The following is a 23,894-nucleotide window of genomic DNA, read 5'->3' on the forward strand; positions in this document are numbered from 1 at the left end:
TTGATTAGTTTCAAGATACCAAAGAACAACAAAGATATCATATTTGAAGGTTATATGTCTGTTATTTTCGAAAATAAACTGGGCAAGAGTGATGCACAACATTAGCCACGGCAATCAATGTTTGCATAGCGTTGTTCAATTACAAGTAAGGTTATGGAAAGTAATATTTTCTTGTAAATGCAAATTCAAAAAAAAAAATTTAATTGAAAAACACAAATACTAATGTCGGAACTCTAATATCAAGATGAAATGAATTTGGTTTTCCTCTATACCGCCACCGCAGGATGCAACTAATATTGTCAAATTGGACTAAATTCATTTAGCTAGTAAAATATAATCATCAGTACAGCTCGTTTTTTAACTATTCAAAGATATGTACGGAGCATTTTGGTTTTCTATTGTCTTTCAAATACCATATTCAGTTATTTAAATAAATCTGAAAAAAAGCAGAATGTAGAGTTCAAAAATAAACAACGCATTTTGTTGTCCCCGGCGGCGCAGCGTATTCTGCGGTACCCGAAAAATCAAATTGAATTCTGATATTTGCTGCTATACGAAACAAGAAGAAGAAGAAGACAATTCAAACGGCAATTCGATTGTGTTCCACGCCCCACCGTGCGTCAACAGCGGCAATGTAGTTTTCACTTGGCTTGGCTGCACACAAATGAATATCGAGTTTTTCTGCACTGATAAACGACGAATGATCAGCGCTCTATTCATATAATGCTCGGTGCAGTACTGTTGCCTGTGCCAGCATGTTTTCCTTCAAGACATCAGTTTTATTAACATTAACATATTAATTAACAGCAGAACGTAAAACTGTCTAATAGTGGAGGTGGTTACGAACTTTCCGAGAAAGCTTCACCTTCAAGACATCAAAATAGTCTAGGCTCATGGAAACTATCATTAGTTGACCTATTGGGACGGGGAGATTCTGACAAAAAATTTTTTGCCACTGCTATACAGGATATCACAGCATGCAGTTGGTGTCTATTCATGAAGTCTGTGCTAGGCGTGCTCGCATATGATTGGTACATTGTTGGTGAAAATTTGACCTTGAAACTTTTATTCAATTTTCACTGTTTAACAATGAAGTGATAATGAAAATTGAAGAATCACAAAATTGTCCATCATTTTATCAATCCAACGACATATTGATTATTGTGATCCATCATGTGGTTACATCAGTATAACCGTTTGAAATCTTTCATTCCGGCGTTACATCTTGGTTTTAGTTTTCGCGGAATGTATCTCGATATAGTGCGGTTAGACGTAGTCCTACGTCAAAAAATTATTTTTGTGAAAAAGGTAAAACAGACATTAAAAATCAATTAGGCCGATACGAATTTCATTTTCATTTTATGTCACCCCCCTTCAAAAATGTTAAAAATTGGAAGGGGAAGAAAAACAGTTCAAGCCGCTTTGTTAATATTATTGACTTTTCGACAGCGTATATGCTTAATTCAGCTACAAAAAAATCCAGTGACGGTGAAAGTGTCATCAAAAGGCAAGCCAAATGATCAATAATGATAATAATATGATATTTTTAACACACTTTTGCATGCAAGTTACAAACGTCGTAACTTGCACGCAATTTTTTATGAAAGCTATTCCTTTTTTTTCTTCTCAGTGTTATTTATTTTTTGCCCTCCCCTTAGCTAACTTTGATAACCGTGGACATAAAAACTATTCAGAATTTGTATCAGCCCTATTTAAAAATGCTCATTTTTTTCAAATTCTAATTTTTTATACATTTTTTATACAAAAACAACAAAAGATTATCTAAACTATGCAACCAGTCCGATCATGGAAAATACAATAAAAAAAGTTATGATTTTATGAAAAAAAAAAAAAATTTTTCTCGAGGGGTATTTTTTTTTGGAAGGACAAAATTATTGTCTACAATTTTGCCTAGGACATTATTTTAAATTTTTAAAAATAGTTTTAAATTTCGTAATTAATTTTTCATAAAAATGTTATGTCTCGAATTTGGCTCATACTACCACGGGGTGATAAGTATTCCTTACGTAAAAACGTGAAATAAGATGAAACCATCAAATTTAAAATAAAATTAACTGCGTATGCCGAAAAATGCAAATTTAGTTTTAAAACACAAAAATAATCTATCTGGCAACACTTCCGGTCGAAAACAATATTTTTTCTGGATTCTTTGGTTTATTTTCTTCAAAATTCACCCATCACTATTTTTCGGGTGTCTTACGTCTATAAATTATAAAAAAAATAATTACGAAATTTACAATCCAGTAAATCCAGTTTTAAAATACAAAAATAATTTATCTGGCAACACTTCTGGTCAAAAGTTATATTTTTTCTGTATGCCTTAGTATATTTTCTTCAAAAATCGTCTATCAGTATTTTTCCGACAATTTACGTCTATGAATTGTAGGAAAAAGAAAAAAGAGATTTTTAACAAATATTGCGTGACTTTGTAATAAATATCATTACTCAGAAACATTCGTTATCCTGGTTCCAAACATAATCAAATGTAGTGCTATTTTTGCACAACATTGCACAATTTTTACGTGTAACGAATGAGTAAACTATGTACGTATTTTAAAATATTTGTTCACACCCTAGCGCTGCTATTTGTGAAACTGTTGCCACTGCTATGGAGAAGAGTTTTCTGAAATACCTGAGAATGAGATGAATGGGAATCTGCACTACAGGAAAAAAGAGCATTCTCGCTGGGTACATGGGTGAAAAAGTGAAACGACAACAAAAACACCGGATGCAACCCCATCGATGATAGCTTCATGACGATGCTGATGTACGGTCGAATCTGGCGATAAAAACTATCAATCTGAATCACTGTGAACATGTGGCGAAAAAAAAAAGATTCAACGTTCCAGCAGCCCGAGCCATACGCGCGCGACAGTGTGGATAGTCTTCAATCCAAATCAGAACAGAACGAATTGTTACGCAGCAATTGAAAAAAGGTTTTCATCGCGCTAATCCGATTGGAAAACAAGTGCCAGCCACGACCGACAGACGGTAGCTCTATCCGCACTTATTTTCCGAGTACTTTGTAGATATACCGGATTTCAGTGGAGTTTGGAAGGGCTGTGACAACTGAGGGAGGGGATACAATCCGGACCATGCACGAGAAAGTAGACAGCGAAAATGTGTGCTTCGATTTTTTTTTTGAACTGAATCGAAGTGAGATACTGGAGCACTGGATGAACTTGGTTTTCACTTGTGCTATCCGGTTATAAGTTTTATCCATAATAAAGAGCGATTCGTTTTGGCTAAACCCGTAAAAAAGTATTGGATCGATTAGGTCAGATAAATTGTAAATTGTTTATGGCAGTTCACCAGATGATTTTCCTATAATCTAGCGCAATAATTCATCGACTCAATGACCGGTTCCGGTACCCAGACGAAGGACGAAGTCAACGTAGGCAAAACTAATAACTGAAATGGCTTGCCTTCAATCAACTAAATCTTATCAATCCCTTCATGTGGACGGAGTGCTTACTTATACCAAGGTGCACACTCGTTTGCTTGCTTGCTTGCTCGCTCGCTTTCACTTCCCGCATAAGCTAGGATTTTGTAATTAATTTCTTTACAATTTTCCGACCTACGATACAGATTTGCCTGACATGACGGCTCCGACGGATGCTAAAGCTGCTGCATGCTTGAGAGTTCTCTCCTCCGGGGAACCAAGCCGTACAACACCCAGTAGTTGGGTGATGCACTTTTGCGTACACCACCTTATGTCTGCACGGTGGCAGCTTTGCCGTCGCAGAGCGTCCCCTCGGCCGAAATAGACAGCCAAGGATAATAGGATTAGGTTCGCTTACGCTTTAGCAACACTTGAAGCAAATTAAAACTTTATTGAATGCCGAGCACAGTCAGACAGTATACGTGCTAGATCCTCCCTCCCTCTGGCGTCATCTTCGGCGCTGTTGGTCGTACTAGTGAAAGGGAGAAAAGATTTTCAACTATTTTCCGAACCCCCACCCTACTTTCATCATGCATCCACGTTGCATATTGAACCGGATACAGTAGCGAACGAAATTGAGTTTCGTGTTGTGAAGTTTGCACTGTGGCGTGCGGAGAGGGGGCAAAGGGAACCTCTTGGATTAGGAAGAACATTTCATTTAGGCTTAGCCGAGATTCTGACGTGCGTCGTGCCAAGGGATTTCGGGCAAGAAAAAGTATTGATATTGACACCGTCTACTGGGAAACGAGTTTCCAATCATTTTCAAATTAAATCCATGCAGCGGAAAATCACTCACAATCGAACTGTAACCGAAAATAGACCCAGTCAATGGCCTTGGGTTAAGGGGGAACAATCGGTACCGAGTAGAAGGGATTACCGAACGGGCAGACATTTGTTTCTTGTTATGGTAGCTCGTGTTGTTTGGGTGCTTAAAAAATAAAGAGAGTTTGTTTTTTACGCACATCCCATTAGAACTGACGGTTCTCGTCATAGTAAAAGCAGTACCGGGTGTATATTTTAATGAAAATAAAAAAAAACAAACAAATACACGAGGGCATGAAAAGTCAATTGACTGCCGCTTTTAGTCTTCGCTCAAAATAGATTGCGTTGCCAGTTGGAGTCGATGTGTGAAATTAAGTTATGATGCACTACACGTTCGGTTGATGGTAGGCAAACATATGAGAAACTGTCAATTCATGGCGTTAAAGGCAATTTCAATTCGAATCCATTTGTATTTGATGGTATTGTATAGTTTTCGGAACGTATTTATCAACGAAATCTATTTATATATCTGTATTTTCAATTGGAAGATTGGAACTGGTTTATTTTTAAAATGATACTTTTTACACACTTTCACTTTCATTTTTTTACTTCTCAATTTAACTGTTGTTTTTATATTTTTTAAATATTTGCTCTGTTTCTTACTCAACGTTTACTGGACAGTACACTGCCACTCAATGTACAAACTGCAGCGACATTATATTCAATAGCTAACAATTAAGCGTTGAGATTACCCAAGCCACTTCATGTCGGAACCAGCAGTGAATGCCGAACGAGAATGAAGCAGTTATCATGAGTGATGCCAGAAATTATCTGATTCATCATGGTTCCGAGAAACACTTCCCAGCTTCGTTAGTCCCGTAGTGGATTCAACCCCCTAAACTGTACCGGAGTTGTCATACTCACAGGAATGTGTCAGGCTTTAATTTCCTTTTCCGCGATATCATGATCGGCGTGACCGTTGTCGCAGAAAATCTCCAAACTGCACCGGAGGCACCGCAATTATAACCGTCATCTTCGAGAGTGCCAAAACCCCCGGGCGACACAGTTGACAGTGCAAACAAAACGTGTTTTCCGGCTTGACGGTATCGTTTCGGATTCATAATCATACGCATTATGGTAGTCACCGAGTCTCCTAGAGGATGGAAAACCACTGCAGAAAATGGGCTGTGAGACGGTGAAAGGAATTCGTACTCCAAGCGATGCTCCGACCGAGGCTTGCGAAACAACAGAAACATTTATTTCTGAGGTTATTCCTGACTATCATTTAGGCCAAACTGCTGCTGCAGAGGCTATTCCGGTAACAAAGCACCGAAAATGGACGAACGTGGGGGTCCAACTGAAGGCCGAATAGTTGACGTTACGTTCGTAAAAGGATGGATTAAAAAGATAAACGTTTGCGCATCAAGTCCCCATGCAGTGATCCCCAGTGATGGGTGGGCGGCGGGAGAAAACAAACCTACGTGATATGCTTTATTTTGCTTGCGTGAAATCCTTGAATCGTTGGACGTGGTCAAGCCGTAGGCTGCTTTCTTAGGCAATTTGTTATAGTTAGCGACATCAGTTAGATGATTTAGGAAATCCCTGATTTACGGTTCAATGCTTTTTCAGTAGGAAGCACGGAATTCCTTGACCTTAATTGAATGTTGCTAAGTACGTCAACTCAAGACCATGTTTAGCGAAATAATTAATTCATTCATTCGCCGCGGTGGGCGACTTCCTTTGTTCAGTCATCCTCTTTAGCGTACCCGGGCCATCGGCTATTAATTATCCTTGGAATACATAAGGGATTTGGTGCGAATCCGCTGACTCATAGAAAGTATATACTATTAACTTTCAGCCAGCTGAAAAGCGTTTAGTCACTTGGCGACCACCGGGAAAACGCGGGTAAAAGTTGGTTCCATGAAACAAAAAAAATATGATGACCCCGCAAAACGTGCAATACTAAAGCTCCATGTCTCCAATGAGTTGCGCTACCACGAGGAGCAGCGTGAAAATGACACTGGCAATTGCTCTTCCGAAGCAGCGCTTCTGTTTTTCCGCTGCATAAAGGCTGCCAGAGCCTAATGATATGATTTAGTGGGATTACTTTTCATTACTCGCTTTGCGAGTATTTATATTACATTCAACGGGACACGCACGCACACGAAGCCAATTCTGTGATAGAGTCGCCAGTCGGACAGCATAATTTTTCTTTCATTATGCCACGCCACCGCAGTTATGAGGACGAACAGCCGGTAAATCTTCGCGCATTAGCCATGGGTCTGGATTACTGTCTGTGGTTGACTTAACAGTTTTAGATTACACAGGGAAACAATTTGTCGCTTCGTAGAATAGTTTTCTTTAGATTTTACAAAACCCTACTAAGCAAAGCTATATCATAGTTTCACTGAACTTATGATTCAAATAGGATCCCATCCTTCTTCACACTTGACGCAAAGTTTCAATTGCTCTTTTCCTGTTTCGAAGCACTTTAGCCTCTAGTTTGCACCCCGGTTTCTGGTTGTTTTTACTTTCTTTTCTCGGACTAAGTACAGCCGGATACGCTCCGGTCCGAGTGTGCAAGTAGTGAGGTTTTCGAGCTTCAGACTTGTGAAAAACAAGAACAGCGGAGCTCCACGTCTCGCAACGAATAAAAAACATTTCCCCGGTCCGATGGACATTTTTCTTAGCGGCGAAGCAATTTCCTTAGGGAATTGCGCGACAAAAAATTCGCAGGTTTTTTTTTGTCATCTGAGCAATGACATTTGTTTGCCGCTCTTAGCCACGTCAATTTCTTGCATTCTCCCGTTATCGGGTGTCGTCTATAAAATGATGATAGATGAATTTTTGCCACTTTCCGGTTCCTGTTTGTGAATGTGGTCCCACTCGCTAGCATTGAAAGCAAAAATACGCAAGGATGAGCAGAGCAGTTTGTTTGCGTTCTAAAGGCAATCAGAAGAGAGGGAGGGGGAGGTATGCTGCTGTCGGATTCGGAGCACATTTGTCTGTGCCTCGCACAGTCACTGGCGTTCGGATCTCAATAGTTTTCTATTCCGGTAAGTTATGGATGATTTATGGTATGCGTAGTACTGACTGGAGCCGGCTACTGGAAACGCTTCCGGCCCGCGGTCTGTCTGGTGGCAAAATTGTGCGGTGGAAATGAAAAATGATTGCAGGTAGGGAAAAATAAAACGGTTTTAGGTAACCGTCTCTTTTTGCGAACAATGTCTCAACTAGCTGAGGATGAGCAATATTGATGCGTTGTGATGCGAAGAGATGACTAAGAATTTTCCCAGCGTGCGTCTTTCGGTTTGCCGTTAGTCCCAAGTTAATAGGAAACTCGTTGAAAACTGAGACAACGGCAGTTTAGTAGAGGCGGATTTCTATAGGTGTGTGTGTCCATTCTAAGAAATTTCTCGTATGATGATAAATAATTTTTTTCTGATCCACGTTTTTCTTTTCCCACAGATGATGATGACATGCTCTTTTGTTTAATTTATTTCATTCTACCTCAGTTTGAGGTACAATTTTTGTTTGACCAAATTTGGCCATCCAATTCGAGGTAAATAACTTTTATATAACCGTCGTAGAGCATTACGGTCTTGAGAAACGATTTTCCCTTTATAGTTCCCTACAAATATCATGTAATGTCGTTGTAGTTTGTACATTGAGTGACAGTGCAATGTCAAGTGAAATTTAAATAAGTAACAGAACCAAATTTTAAAAATTCAATATCAGCAGCTAACTTGGGAAGAAAGAATTCGTAAAATGTAAAAAAAACAATCAGAATATTTATAAAATAAGCTTAAAATTGAAAAATCACAATTAAAAAAACTTGGAGGAAAAACAAATCCAACAAAATCAGAAAAACAAAGAAACAAAAACTAATCTAAACTAAATATAACACATGAAACTCGACGAAAAAATTTAAAACAGACATATACCAGTGAATATAAGATATCAACAAGTGAAACAAACATGAAATCTAACAAAAAACAAAGGAAACTAAAACGACTTCAAAGGCAAAAAAATCGCATTAGAAAAAGATAAAGTAAAAACTGTAGTATATAAATTATTAAAAATTTTAATAAAAAAAAGAAAAATAAACATATAAATCAACCAAACGAAAAAAATCAAACAAAATAACACAAAAAGCAATATGAGAATTTGCAAACTAAAAAAGGATGTAAACTAATTCTTGAAAAAAAAAATACATAAAAAATATAACAATAAAACCAAAAATTGAAAATAGAAAAATCTAAAAACTATAGAAATTCTGAAAAAACCGGAAAATAAGAAATTAAACACCGGCCAGAAAATTAAAAATCGATAAAAAGAGGAGAAAATACCGAACAACAGAGAACACTGGAATAGAAAAGATAATAGGATAAGCAATAGCAAACTGATGAGTACAGTTATATTTAACTCAAATTACAGAAAAACTGTAAAATATTAAAAAAGGAAAAATGAAATAGGGGAATTAACATCAACGGTTTCCAAATAATGTGAAGCGAGCAATATATTAAAAAATCTGAAAATAAAAATAGTAGATATAACCAATTGCTAAACGGATATAAATAAAGAGCAAATATAAATATGAACAAAAAAGCCGAAACAACCAAAAATATCAGAACAAAATAAGAGTCAAATTTTTGGGAAAAAGTTGAAAATGGTTATTATCAGCAAAATATAGCCACGAAAAAGAAAACCTGAAAACATTGACGTATCAAATGAAGAAATTTTCAAAAAATTTGCGCCATGAATTTATTGGAAAAATATATAGAAACTAGGAAAATTGTTACGGCATCAGTAACGAAAAATTAATACAATAAAATGCAACGGAAACATATTGAAAATTTTTGCATATTTAAGTACAGATGGATAAAAAATAACTACATAAGAAGATAAGATAACTAAATGTAAACAATGAGAATTTGTAAAACAAAAAATTCAATCAATCATTTTTGAAAAGCAAATTTAAAAAATTAAAAAAAAAAAAAAAAAATATATATATATATATATATATATATATATATATATATATATATATATATATATATATATATATATATATATATATATATATATATATATATATATATATATATATATATATATATATATATATACAAGTATTAATAGCACAAAAAATATATTAAATATATTTTATCGAATATAAATTTACAGAAAAAGCTATAAAATCATTCAAAATGCCAAAACTTGAAAAATGTTAACGCTGTAAATAATTAAAAAAAGAAACATAATATAACAAAAGAAACAAATATAAAGAATACACAGTGCAATAAAAAGTACGAATACATGAACAACTATCATAATTAGAGAGAAAAATAGCTGAAATTGGACAAGAAAATTAACAACCGTAAAATAAAATAGAGGGTGCAGCAAATTATTGAAAAGGAAATGTCAAACGATCGAACAAAAAAAAGAAAACAGTTTTAAAAACTATTTAGTGCAAAAAAGTAATAGAGAAAAAAATTTGGAAGATAATATTAAACATCATACATCCAATGGAGAAATAAGAAAAAACTTGATAAAAGAATATACAGGTCGGACTCGTTTATCCGGAACATCAAAAAAAAATATTATACCGGATAAACGAGTTTTCCGGATAATCGAGTCACAGAAAAAATATCAAAATTTGCTATTAACAAACATTAAATAAAAATTTCCTTATTTTTATTTTGCTTGTATTATTTCTGTATTACTTGTATTATTTTTGAAGCGAAAAGAGGTGAAATCATGAGAAGAAAAAAAATTAGACATTGATTATTTTCACTTAATTCGAACATGTCCCAAACATGCCAGAAGTGACATAAATCGTACCAAATATGCCAGAAGGGATGATAAAGGTAAAATGTCGGAATACAAACTAAAAAAGAACGCTGAAAAATAAAATTCCGGATAAACGAGTGTAAAGTTCCGGATAATTGAGTCCGACCTGTATTCAAAAAAATTTTGATAAATGGTAACGGTACCAATAATACAATAAAAAGAAAAGAAAGATAATGTAAAGATTACAAAACAAAGGTAAAGCACGAAAAACCAATTGTCAGCAAAAAAAATGGTCAAAACTAAACAAATGAAAATAACAAAAAAACCAAAACAATAGACTAGAAAAGGTATGCACATTATTGAAATAAAAGTTGTGAAAAATCGAAAACACTACAAAATATACAGCCCTAGGGGTTGTATGAAATGATGACGTAGGACTAAATGTATATATTATATGCTTTTATCTTCAAGCATCTATAGTTCTGAAAAGAACCGATTCCATAATCTTCAATATGAAATTCGTGCTACATAACGCTACATTATCGGTAGCATTGAATGTTTTGCTTGACCGCGCATATTAAAGTTTGCTCTCCACTGTGCCCTCCAGTAGCTGTGCCAGCTCAATATTCTTCAGCGTACGATGGTAACTGTTGCTGCCGTATGCGAAATGAAGGTATGCTCCGCGGTGCCTGGCAGTTGACTCGTATGCAGTTCTCGTTTCTCAATGTCGCGTACCTCTAACAGCTATACTCCACTCGTTGTTGTGTGACAAACTAGACTGGAGCTGAATTTTCTACACGCAGTCTTTTGTATCGAGTTCAGCGTAGATTTTTGCCATTAGGACGTGGCCACACAGCTTAGAGAAAGAGGAACAAACCAAAACACCTTCGATACTACTGAGTGATATTTATAAGCATCAAAAGAAAGTTTTTGCTTTTCCGATGCGAAAATTACTCTGGTTCTTAGGTTAACTAATTTTCGTTAATAATATTTGACTGATAACGGTGTTCGAGTGGGCACAAAGAAACAATTAAATCAGGAAACCACTCAATTTGACAGTGAAAATTCTTGAAATGAGGGTTATATTTTGCTGTGATAAACTATTCGTAGGTAACACTACCGTTAATCTTCGGTGCGCCCTGGTCGTTATTGTAAAAATGATTATTGAGAAATAGATGAACATTTCACACTAGGAGCAGTTGTGAAAATTCTCAAAACTCTTATACTCAAGCATTTATAGTTCTAAAAAGAACCGTTTCCATGATATTCAGCTCGAAATGTGTGCTATAGAACGCTGATGATCGCACCACCACCGGTAGTATTGAATATTTTGTTGGCCGCGCATAAAATTTGCTCTCCGCTGTGCCATCCATTAGCTGTGCCAGCAAAATATCCTGCAGCGTACGATGGTAACTGTTGCTGCCGTATGCAAAATAAAGGTAACATGCTTCGCGGTGCCTGGAAGTTGACTCGTATGCAGCTATCATTTCTCAATGTCGCGTACCTCTAACAGCCATACTCCACTCGCTATTGTGTGACAAACTAGACTAAAGCTGAATTTTCTACACGCAATCGTTTATATCGAGTTCAGAGTAGATTTTTGCCCTTAGGGCGTGGCCAAACAGCTTAGAGAAAAACAAACAAACTAAAACACTTGTTGAGTCAAAATATGTAGGCAGTGGAATTTATTTCGTCCATGTTATTGTTATCTGTGCTCGGGAAGCAAGCCAATAACGAGGGAAATGCATGGGGAAGCTTGACCTTGGAACTTTTCACTTTTTTCCACCATTAAGCAGTAAAGCAACAATGTTGAAGATAATATATAAAAATTGTTACACATTTTATCTATCCACAATTATATATATATGACAGAAACGCAATAGGTCGTTCGCTGGCTATGTTCAAGAAAGACATTTGAGAAAAAATAATAGGTATCTAATTACTAAAACTTGAGGTATTATTCACGAAACTACGTAAAACATGAAAAATTATGACTTTCTGTGCTAAATTTGCCTCTAAATCATAATTCAAAGCGATGACATATGATTCTTTTTTCACTAAAATGTTTGTTAATGTTCAGGAAAGACATTTGAGGAAAAATAATTAGTATCTGATCACTAAAATTTGAGATATTATTCACAAAACTACGTAAAACATGCAAAATTATAATTTTTTATACTTAATTCGTCTCCAAATCAAAATTCAAAGCGATGACATGTGATTCTTTTTTCATTAAAATGCTCTATGATGTTTAAGAAAGACATTTGAGAAAAAATAATAGGTATCTAATTACTAAAACTTGAGATATTATTCACAAAACTACGTAAAACATGCAAAATAATGACTTTTCAAGCTGAATTCGCCTCTAAATCAAAATTCAAAGCGCTGACATGTGATTCTTTTTTCATTAAAATGTTTTTTAAGTTCAGAAAGACATTCGAGGAAAAATAATTAGTATCTGATTACTAACACTTGAGATATTATTCTCAAAACTTCGTAAAACATGCGAAATTGTGACTTTTTATACTGAATTTACTTCTAAATCAACATTCGAAGCGATGATATGAGATTCTTTTTTCATTAAAATGTTTGTTAATGTTTAGGAAAGACATTTGAGGAAGAATAATTAATAGCTGATTACTAAAATTTGAGATATTATTCACAAAACTACGAGAAAAAAAGCAAAATTATGACTTTTTAAGCTGAATTTGCGGCTAAATCAAAATTCAAAGCAATGACATGTGATTCTTTATTCATTAAAATGTTTGTAATGTTATGAAAAGACATTCGAGAAAAAATTTGTATCTGATTACTAAAACTAGAGATATTATTCACAAAACTACGTAAAACATGCAAAATTGTGACTTTTTGTGCTGAATTTACCTCTAAACCAAAATTCAAAGCGATGACATGAGATCTTTTTTTCATTAAAATGTTTGCTAATGTTCAGGAAAGACATTCGAGGAAAAATAATTAATAGTTAATTACTAAAACTTGAAATATATATGAAACATTCAAATCAAAATTCAAAGCTATGATATGTGTTGTTTTTCAATAAAATTTTAGTTAATGTTCAGGAAAGACATTTGAGAAAAAAAAATTGCTAAAAGTTGACATATTACTCGAAAAACTACGTATGTTCGAAGCGTTTTTGAAGATGATTTTCTGCATACGAAGAAACACCTTAAAATAGATGAGGAAAAAAAAAGAAACACCTTAAAATACTTTCTTTGATTTTTTTTTTAAAACAAATTATACATGCAAAACCTTGACTTTTTAAGCATAAGCTCAAGTCGCATCTAAATCAAAATTCAAAACGATGACATGTGATTTTTCTTTCAATAAAATGTTCGTTGTTTCTTTACCATTTCCAAATATTTTTTTGCAGAAAAATCCATGTTTTGAATCAGTGCGAGTCGAGCATAAAAAATTTACATTTCTGATGTATTCGTAGATTTGTGAATAGTAACACATTACGGGATTCGATTTACTTTTTTACCTTTACCCAAACTAGATCTTTGAACATTTAGCTGGAGGCAAGGTCCCATTTCATTGGTTTGAACATAGATCAAGAGGCGACTTAAGCATTGAAAGTCATTTTTTATTTTCTACATAGTTTTGTGGATTAAAGCACAATTGTTAGTTTTCAGAAAACCTTCACTTCTCCTCAGACGTGTTCCTTGGCACCAACAAACATATTCGTTTTGAAAAATATCACAAGCATCTCTTTAGATTTCATTATAGAGAAGAAATAAGCAAGAATAATCATGCTCAATTCTTCTTACTTACTTTAATTTCCTAAAAAAAGGTTTTACTGTAAACGATTGTCAAATAGCCCGAATATCACCCAGTACAGGTATATTCGAAACTGGGATGACTCCACGCAACCTTTTCCAAAACGGTGACTTCCGGCTTCAGAAAAATAACCAAAAGTGGTATTTGGCCAACCATCTCAATAATTCCGAAAGTGGAATTCCACACGTCGTTTGGAAATCCGATATGGCGACTTCCAGTTTATGTGTGTTCTGTTCTCAAAATATTGAAGTATTTAAAGTGATGATGAACGTATAAGATGTGAAATATTTTTTAAGTAAGTTATGCTAAAGCAGTAATGAATTATAAAAAAAATGATTCTGAAATTTAAAACCTTTGATCCCGACCATCGCCGGGAACGTTCAACTAGTTGTTAATAAAAAAAGTGTGGGATACAGCAGTCACCCGGGTATGTCTCACAATAAATCAACGATTCTGGTCCCAGTGAGAAGATCCATACAGCAAAAAAAAAATTAACATTCAAATTAGCCGAACGATTAGTAAAGAAACAGATAAAAAATATAACACTCATGATAAGACTTGTCTTTTCTCCTCAGATAATCACTAGCGGGTAACAGAATATCTTTCACTGCGAAAATTACAAACTGGTGTGAGCTTTCTCACACTAAAGGACATTACGCTCAATAACTACACATAAGAGCTCAGTGCAGTGTTTTTACAGTGTATGACTGAAGTATACAGTCAAGTTTGTTCTACGCCGGGATACATACCTCGTAGAAAAACGCGTAAAAACCGCGTTAAATAGAAAATTCACGTGAAGTAAACTGCCGGTAACCTCAAGTCAGTCCCATCTGTAATTTTGTCAATTTTGAGTTAGCATCGGACTTTGGCCTATCTTTGAGTGTATTTTAAGATGTACTGATAAAGAATAGTGGTTTGTTCAACAAAAGTGGGCATCAATACCAAGTCAAATTGTCCCATTATGAAAAGTAACCGCAAGTTAGTCCCAGAGGAAAAATAGCCGGAAGTCAGTCCCATTTAAAAAAACAAGCATAATACAATAAAATAGACGGAGAGTGGAGAAAAGAAGTTTGATAAGGCCGTTTATATGAAAATCAGTTATCTACTAACAATTATCAACTATTGGGATTAGTTTTTAGTTTGAATTGGCGATGAATTTACGTGCAGCAATTTCCTGCTAATACGAATTCAAATCTTTTTTCTTTTTGCTTCGTGGATCTTTTCGGAAAATCTTCAGTATCGAAAAAACTTCCATCAGAATCCAGGAAATCGTTCCAAGATATCTCCAAATGTGATGCTCGAACCTCAAACGGATATTGATCATTTTGACATTTGTTGTCAGATGAACCAACTGCAGTCCTGGATTCAATTTCTTCATCCTAATCCTCATCGGACGAGCTTTCATCGGTTCCGACATTTTTTGAACTGTTCTCATGGACATGCACTTTCGAACTGCAAAGGATTGGCGGCTTTTCACGGCAACGAATAACAACACGCACTAAAGCATCACAATGGCATTGTGACTGACTTGCGTTTACTTTTCTCTTCGGTGTAGAATGTAACGACAAGTCAGTCAAGATTTTTATCATGAAATCAATGATTTCCGTACTTTTTACAACGTAATTAGTGCAGGCTAGTATGCAAACTATATTTTAGCCTTAATATTGTCAAAATAGTTCATCTTAAATAAGTGATAACTGAGCGTGGACAAAATATCTTTCGAAGCTGTTTCCTCGATTTCATGTTTTTACAGATGGGACTGACTTGCGGTTACCGGCAGTAAACTACCAAGAAAGGCACCAGAAAAAACCGAGACGCTCTACGACCAACATTTAAAATTGTCTTATTTGACGGTCATTCCGGATCTTTTGGAGGGCGAAGGATTTTTGTTGATTTAATCTTTTACTCAATGAACACATAGAAAATTTTGGTGCTCAACCTGCGTCAGTTAAAAAATCCGCATAATTTCTTTTAAATTAACGCGGCAACGCGTAATAAAAACAGAGTTAATTAAAAAATCGTGTGAAAACACCGCGTCAATGCGAAAGTCTACGTAAAATACCTTCCACCTTCCACCGTAAAATACCTAAAAAATCCACGTGAAAAAACGCGTAAAAACCTGACTGTAAAACAAACGTGGTGAGCCATCTAAGATTACGTAGATTGCGTTTTTTTGTTTTTAATCTATCGAATTTATCTCAGCAGTGCACACCGCATTGTACTCGTGTGTATTCTAACCACTCTTGTTCTGCTCAGCTGTGGCGTAAGCAGCAAGTGTATTATGTATTAAGATCAGGAAATGAAAAAATTCATAAACTTAAAATATATGAAAGAAAATAAAAAACAAAACAGCAAATTAGTGTGAAAAAAATTTAATGAGCTGAGAATATAAATAATGAATACCAATTCAGCAATAATGGATAATAGATCCAAAAAAAACGATAATATTGGTATATAAAAAGACAATATATAACAATATCGAATGAATAAAAATTGAAAATAATTACAATAAACCAAAATAAAAAACAAACTCGAAAGCATAGCTGCTGCAGTTAAAAAATCAGTAAATCGTAGAATAAATATATAAAAAGAAACTTTATATCTAAAGAGAAGACGAATGATGTATCAGAACAATTTTGAAAACCTGATTTAAACAAAATACATAAACAAACAAAACAAAATATGCAAACTAAAGAAGTATGCGGGGACACAGCCAAATAACGAAAAATTAAGGATATGCAAGAAATTATTGCTCAATTGAAAGAATTTTAATTAGTAGCCAGATTTGATATAGAAAATATCAAATTAAAGAAAAAAAAATATGTCAAAATAATGCAGTAGTAAAACAGAGAAACCGATAATTAAAACAATAAATGCACAGCAGAAGTATGAATATATGGCCAAATAAATAAATACGATGGAGAGAAAACGGAAAATATTGGGAGTTTGAAATTGTTTGGAGGGCATTTTAAAGGATAAAAAAAATAAGAAAAAATTCGAAGTATTTTTCAAATATTTCAAATGAGAATAATGAAGAAATATGAAGAGACGAAAATAAATTCTAGATATACAGCACTGCAGAATATTTAGGTTAAAAAATTAATTGAATTAAAATACATCAAATTTGAAATAATCCCAATAAAGAAGGAACAAACGCCTGATGGAGCTTCAATGGGTTACAAAATTAGTAGATGAAAAACAGAGATAAAATAACACAAGCACGGAAATTGTAAATCTGGAAAATGTAAAAGCAAAAAATTAATTAATTAGCACCAACACGAAAAGCCCAGTCCATAAATCATGCTAAAAATTATTATTTCAACATTGAAATCCGAGATAAGCAAGTCTCTCCAGCAGCCGAAGACGGTTCTCCAGTTTGGAAAATTGGGTGGATAGACAATTAAACTTTGAAGGACTATTCCAACATTGACTGAGCCAAGTCACACTGAATATGAATCAGGAGGGCCTAGCAGTCAACCAGGCATTATTATTTTCTACATGGACAGTTCCAGGATAAACAATAGAGGTTAAGGCTGGGGTAACAGGTCCCGGAGCCAACCTATCAATACTTATAATTGAATTGTCAACTGTATTTCAAGTAGAAATACGAGAATAATTGAATGCGCCATAATTCGTTCACGGCGCAACTATAGACAACTATAGACGCATATTTCCGGATAGTTAAGTTGTTCAGAAAACACCGGAATCCACTTCCTGTTCTTCGAAACTGGTTGGAAATTGTATTCAATTGCAAGAGCAAGCGGCTAGGAATAATAAAGTAAACCTATTTTGGCTACCTGGGCATTGTAGTATTGGAAGAAGTGAAAAGGCTGATCTGTCATCGTGAAATAGATCAGTGAAACCATAGGACCAGAACCATTTTTGGCATCTTGGGATATCTTAAATGCTCTCAAAATAAAAAATGGAAAGTCAAAAAGATGAATAATAGATAATATTTGGACAATCGAAGAGATTTATGTCACCCAACAAAACAGTAACCCAGCAGATTATTCATTATCTCAAAAAAAAACTGTACCTCCAGTGTCTTTCTAACGGGTTACTGCTCAAGTAAATATTACTTCAAACAGATAGGTAAATTACAAGATGATGGCTATGTGCGTTTATGTAACTTGAAAAGAGAAACCTTTGAGCATTTACTATGTGACTGGGAAGCACTTTTTATACGAAGAAGTAATTATTGATACGTACTCAATACCAGGGATGTTACGGATGTGATTTTTCAGACATCTACAGATGCGGATGCGGATGCGGATATGTGATTACGGATGCAGATGTTGATGCGGATGTCAATTTTCATGCGGATGCTCCGCATCGTGGATGGGGATATCCAAAGCATACCTTGTGTTTTATTTTGCTTATTTCACATAACCATGCCCCTCCCCAGTGCAAAAGTTATTTGGGCGAGCAGTAAACACACCAGGAAAAATTTTTCTGCAATATTTTATGAAGCGATATTTTTTTCAATATCCGCGTGGTATGATGCGGATGCGGATGCGAATGCGGATGTCAATTTTCATGCGGATGTTCCGCATTTGCGGATGCGGATGCGGATATCCGTTACATCCCTACTCAATACCACTGTTATTCTCTATCGATTGACATGAACTTACAACATTCAATATCCCGAATTACTTTTGTTTCTAAAACAGAATAGAAATTATATTTATTCTACTTTTAATAAGAAAGTCAGTTTTCAGTGAATAATGAAATCAAGATTATCCATTCTAATGAAACAGATAGTCAACAATGAGCAACTCATTCGATGTTATTGTTTACAAGGTATTATAGTCAGACTAACCAATTTTTATCATTTCTCCATCCCCCACAGACTGTCTTCACCTGCAGCTGTACCGTGACTCCAAGGATCGGTACAAAAATGGTCAAACCAAAGCGTCGCTCTCGTTGCAGCACTTTCTGGGCGTCGAGTCCGGCTTCACACTCGACAAGGAATCCAACACGATAGCAATAATCTGTCAGGATGTGATAGTGGTTCTTGCGTTTGACACTCGCGAAAGACTGATACAGTGGCAGGTAGGCCAAAAGATCGACTAAATCGTGTATGTTCAAACGGTTACAGGTTTTCGTTTTGATTTTTTTTTCTGTGCGTAGGTTAAAATATCAAACAACCTAGGGGATGACTTGCAATACCTAGTGCTGGTCTCGTCGGCGCCTCCCAAGGCCAAACTGGCGACTGGACCAGCACGAATGCACATCCAGGATCATCGTTTCTGTCTGACAACGGGAGTTCCACCACGACTGACTGGCATGTGGAACATTCAACATCTCAGGTAAGCATCTCGCAGCCGAATTTTGTTTCCCGCGACTAATGAAGCTCCGTTTTCCGACAGACGCTATGGGGTGGTGGATAATCGCTTCTGCTTCGAAGGCGGCTCCAGCTGCGGTAAAGGCGAAGGACTATACGTTTTCGTTACGGATCTCGGGGATGAGATTACCCATACACTCAAAATGGCATCCCAGGGTAAATTGGCGAGTAAAAAGCGAGCAGCAGCTAGAAAAATTTCAGGTACTTCTGATAACAACCGAAGCCCCAGTTTTAAATACTACTTAAATTGGGGATCTTGTTTCATTTTCCACAGCTTTCGACAGTCCCCGGAAAGGAGCGGAATCTCGTTGCACCAACTATAATGACGAAATCTGTACGGTTCACATTGAAAACTCTACATGTACCTGTCGGACGGCTTACTGGCCCTCGACGGAGTCTAGAGACTTGGATAGTAACTATGGTTGTGGCGATACAGCTTCCGTGTCCGAAGGACACGACAGTATCAACGATATGGATTCATTCCCTCGGTAAGTAACAAAAAAGTGTCTTCTTAAGTCCCAATTTCAACAGCACTTCTCCCTCGCAGGAGTACCGTGGCCAACTTGGAGCGCTGTATGAGTTGCATCTCCAAGCTGGGTGCCCCCTCTATGTCGCGAAGCTCCACAGTTACGGGAACACCAGGAGCTGTAGCACCGATGCCGGCATGGCACACACTGACCGAGCACAACAATCACATTAATCAGTCGCACATCGCAAAAACACCAGCACTAGATAGAATGTCCCTCTGTTCTCGCGGTAGCAGTAATACTTCTGAATATTCCATACCACGACAGACCTGTGCTCCCAGTCAGCACGGGCCAGAATCGTGGTATGAGAAGGTTCCGGCTACTCAGCTGACTTGTATGCATAATCGTCCCACGTCTCCTTGCCAGTGTTGTCCTCCCGGAAGACCACCGAAGCCTAAAGAAATTTCCCTTCACATCACAGCTCCAATTCATTCGGCTATGATGTCTTGCAAGTCCCCTCAACCGAGTCACATTGGTCCCTACGAAAACTATGACATCCCAAAGACTCCCGTTGCTATTGACGATAGCGGCAATACCACGGAGAACTACGATACACCTAAGAAAATACAAGAGTACCTGTTGAAGGAGGCTAACAGCAGCGGAAAGAGCGAAGTTGGCAGCTATGGCAACTATGACACGCCCCTTTCACTAAGCAATGCAGTATGTGGTTGTTTGCACGGTAATGAGAGTCAAAATGCAGCGAAACCGGAAAAGGAATTGAGCGGTCCACGTGTCGATTGTACCTGTAATCGGGTAATGTCCTGGGCCGATAACTGGATTCCATTGCCACTGTGTAAGCGAGGAAACGGGATTGAAAATACGGGTGTTCAAATCAATAAAATTAAACTGAGTGGTGAAGGTAAAATGCCTGTTGTAGACGCTAGTAAGGAAAACGCCATTTACGCGACTGTAGATATGACTAAAAAAATTCGAAAGCGGCTCGAGGGTGCTTGTGAGTGCGACATAAACGAAAGCGAAAGTGTTAAATGCGAGCAGAAATCAAGTTACGATAATTACGAAGACGTGGAAATACTTACCGAAACTCAAAAGGCAAACTACGCTAACTTGGAATTCGAAAAATCCCTCGAAAACTACGAAAACTCAAAGGAAGTGCTCCAGAGAGCAGGTCTCTCTTTACACGATTTCGAACGTGAGCAGAAGATCTGCCACAAATGTGGTCACCCCAATAGTGTTTCGAAGGATGCTGACAACACCAAAACAGAATCCCAAGTAGCTGATAAGCAAGAGAACTACGTCATGATGGAACCTACCAACCTAAAGTCCAAGTTCCCTGGTTACATCCCAATGTCCCCAGCCGCTCCAACAACAGTCACCGATGCCGAACCTTCTCCAGCATCGCCAACAGCTCCTCCGTTACCGTTCAAATCAGACCTTCTGAAGCAGCGAATGAGTCGAATTATTGGAGAAAAATCCGCGAGCAATCCAAGCCTTTGCGGGCCAGCAGTCGATCGAAGTCGAAAACGGATAGACGATGAAACGCGCGTTCCCGGAAGTGCCATGCTGAAGGGAACCACCAGTCCGTATACCCGCAAACAACTGCTAGATCACAGCGATCTGCTACCATGTGATAAAAGACTCTCCCCTCGGAAACGTTCCGCCTCCGCTGAGTCATCCCGCTTCCTAGATGATGGAGAAGAGGCTGAAAGTCCGCTGAGCGGAACAGCATCACCAAGTACTGAAACCCTCCAGAAACCATCCACTTCAACCTGCAACATCGAAATCCGAAGATTGTCGTCACCCTGCGTCCACCAAGAAACGGAACCTTGTCCAGCGGAAGCATGTTGTGATAAAACTTCGGTACCCGTCGAAACGGAGGACGATATTTCCGCATCTACAAATCCTAGTCAAAATTCACAGTCGGTCTACATTCGGCGATCGGAAAGTGTTCCATGCAAAGCTCAAAACCGGGATAGCTCGAGCTCCAATGATTCTGGAGTTTCTACTGGATCTCTGCGGCAACGAGGAACAGACTTCACGGAATTCGAACTACCACTCACTACGGCAATGTCGGCCCGAAGACACCAACGGCATGTGCTACCGCAGCAAGGATGTGTCCACTCGTCTCTTCCCCGGAGATCCAAATCGTTCGATCCATTAAGGGAATTGACATTCCAGTTTCAGAAGATCCGTGTCCCAGAGAAAAGCACTTCGGCCGAAGCTGAGGTTCCCATCTGTCCACCAAAGACAAAAGCATACGGAAGTCCGGATATAATGGCAACAACTACGGTACCGTATATCGACTCCAGGAGTACCAGTAGCGGAACATCCGACATGTCCGATTACATCGAAACACTTTCCCTGTCCAGTCACAGTTCGTCGGATACGCCCGAAGGCATGAGGTGAGATCCCAAAACAAGTTTAGCAGCTAAAATCTTTAAAAATTGGTTTTGTTTCTCGTGTTACAAACAGACACATCAGACAGGCAACCTCGACTCTTCGACCGCGATCTGGCAAGGAGTACCAGAACATTGATCGATCGATTCTGTCGCTCACTCAGGCGGGCAGTGAGTCTTCGCTCAAGCATGCTGGCACACCTTCCCAACTGCGCGGACTACTGCCCTGTTCGGCAAATTACGCCAACATCACCCCCGTCCCGGAAAACGCAGAATCACCCAGCCCCGGCTATCAGAGCGGTACCTCACCCCAGGACGGACAAGTTCAACACTTTTTGTTCAAGGTAAGCTAAGAACTTGTATGTTTCATAATTATTAATGAAAATGTTACAAAATAGTGAAAATGTGGTAAAATAGTGGAAACTTCAAAAATTTTATTGGCATTTTTATCGTTAACAACCTAAGAATAAAATTACTTGCGGCGTTTTGTAATGGATATAAATTACTGAATGCAACTTGGAGTTTAATTCTATTGTAATATTCGCATCATTTTAATTGTAACCGAAAAACTGAAAGTATCCTCGCCTGGGTCAGTAAACCCAGGTTTAAGCACTTTTAAAAATGTTCAGCGTCTTTATATAGTTTTCTATATTTTGTTTGTTGAGTTCATGATATGTATCGCATATAATTTGTGCTAACATGAACTTTCAACATTTTTTGGAAGCTTGTAGCATAGGTCTGAAAAAGTTCTTTTTTTTTCTATTTATAACTGTTGTTGTTGCCATCTAAATATGATCGGTTGAGAATTCCAAAATTTCATCAATTAAATTTTTTGGGATATTTGGCGTGTTATCGCCAGTGCACAATGGTTCATAAACCAAATTTAGGAGGAAATTTGAGTCCAAAGCTCCATAGCAATATTTTAGAGTACAACTTTCTTCTGCAAAGTTGTTACACATGATTAAATGCTTGTTGAAAAATTATCCAAAATTATGGTGACCAAAATTTTTTATGAAATCAAGAAGCTAACTTTTTAATTTTTGTGAATAGAGGAAAAATTTGTTCTACAATATTATAGATCCGTTTATTTTAAGTACCTTTTTAAAAAGATTTTTTTTATATCTTTGAAATCGAGCGATTTATATTATAAAAACATATTTTGCGCTCTAACATTTTAATTTCAATTTTCACCTTAAAACTAACTTTGACCGACTTTTAGGGATTTCTAAGAGAAACAGTTTGCAGTACTGACATCGTGAATATCTCAATTCTACTCAAAGTTATTAATATTTTTCTTCGAAAAATATGCGTTTTTCATTTGTTTGTCATTCTTTCTAGGCGAACATAAAAAAATATCTCTTGGTCTCAATTTAAAGAGCACAATTGTCTCTAGAAATGAACTTTTTTTAGAAACATGTTATTTTTTAAATTTGAGTAAATTTAATTTGAAAACATGAAAAAAAATCAATAGCTTTATGTATTATGCATATAAAAGCACACAGATTCAAGAGTTACGAAGTTTTTAAATTGAAATTTTTGAATTTTTGACACCGAATAAAATCGTTTTGACGTAGGATTACGTCTTTGTTTTCTAAACTAGATTACACTTTGTGAAATTAAAAACGAAACTGGTATATGTTGCGCCAGATTTCAAACGATTATAGAAAGCGAACGACTTAATGCATCTTATTTATTTATATGTCGGTGGATAGATAAAATGTGTAACAATTTTTTTATATTATGTTCAACATTGTTGCTTTACTGCTTAATGGTGGAAAAAAGTGAAAAGTTCCAAGGTCAAGCTTTCCCATACATTTCCCTCGTTATTGGCTTGCTTCTCGAGCACAGATAACAAT

At 36.6% G+C, this 23,894-nt stretch overlaps 1 protein-coding gene across 4 annotated transcripts in view; it reads left to right on the plus strand.

Moving 5' to 3' along the window:
- LOC129722260 (uncharacterized) overlaps window positions 1–23,894 on the plus strand; it is a 266,897-nt gene that overhangs the window by 226,523 nt on the left and 16,480 nt on the right. For all 4 annotated transcript variants that reach the window (XM_055675576.1, XM_055675577.1, XM_055675578.1 and 1 more), the window contains exons 4-9: window positions 18,663–18,865; window positions 18,944–19,122; window positions 19,183–19,358; window positions 19,432–19,645; window positions 19,705–22,044; window positions 22,115–22,382. In XM_055675576.1, the coding sequence (XP_055531551.1) occupies window positions 18,663–18,865; window positions 18,944–19,122; window positions 19,183–19,358; window positions 19,432–19,645; window positions 19,705–22,044; window positions 22,115–22,382 (3,380 nt within the window). The remainder of the gene's footprint in view (window positions 1–18,662; window positions 18,866–18,943; window positions 19,123–19,182; window positions 19,359–19,431; window positions 19,646–19,704; window positions 22,045–22,114; window positions 22,383–23,894) is intronic.

The sequence above is a fragment of the Wyeomyia smithii genome, chromosome 2, assembly GCF_029784165.1.
Source record: "Wyeomyia smithii strain HCP4-BCI-WySm-NY-G18 chromosome 2, ASM2978416v1, whole genome shotgun sequence".
NCBI classification, from domain to species: Eukaryota; Metazoa; Arthropoda; class Insecta; order Diptera; family Culicidae; genus Wyeomyia; species Wyeomyia smithii.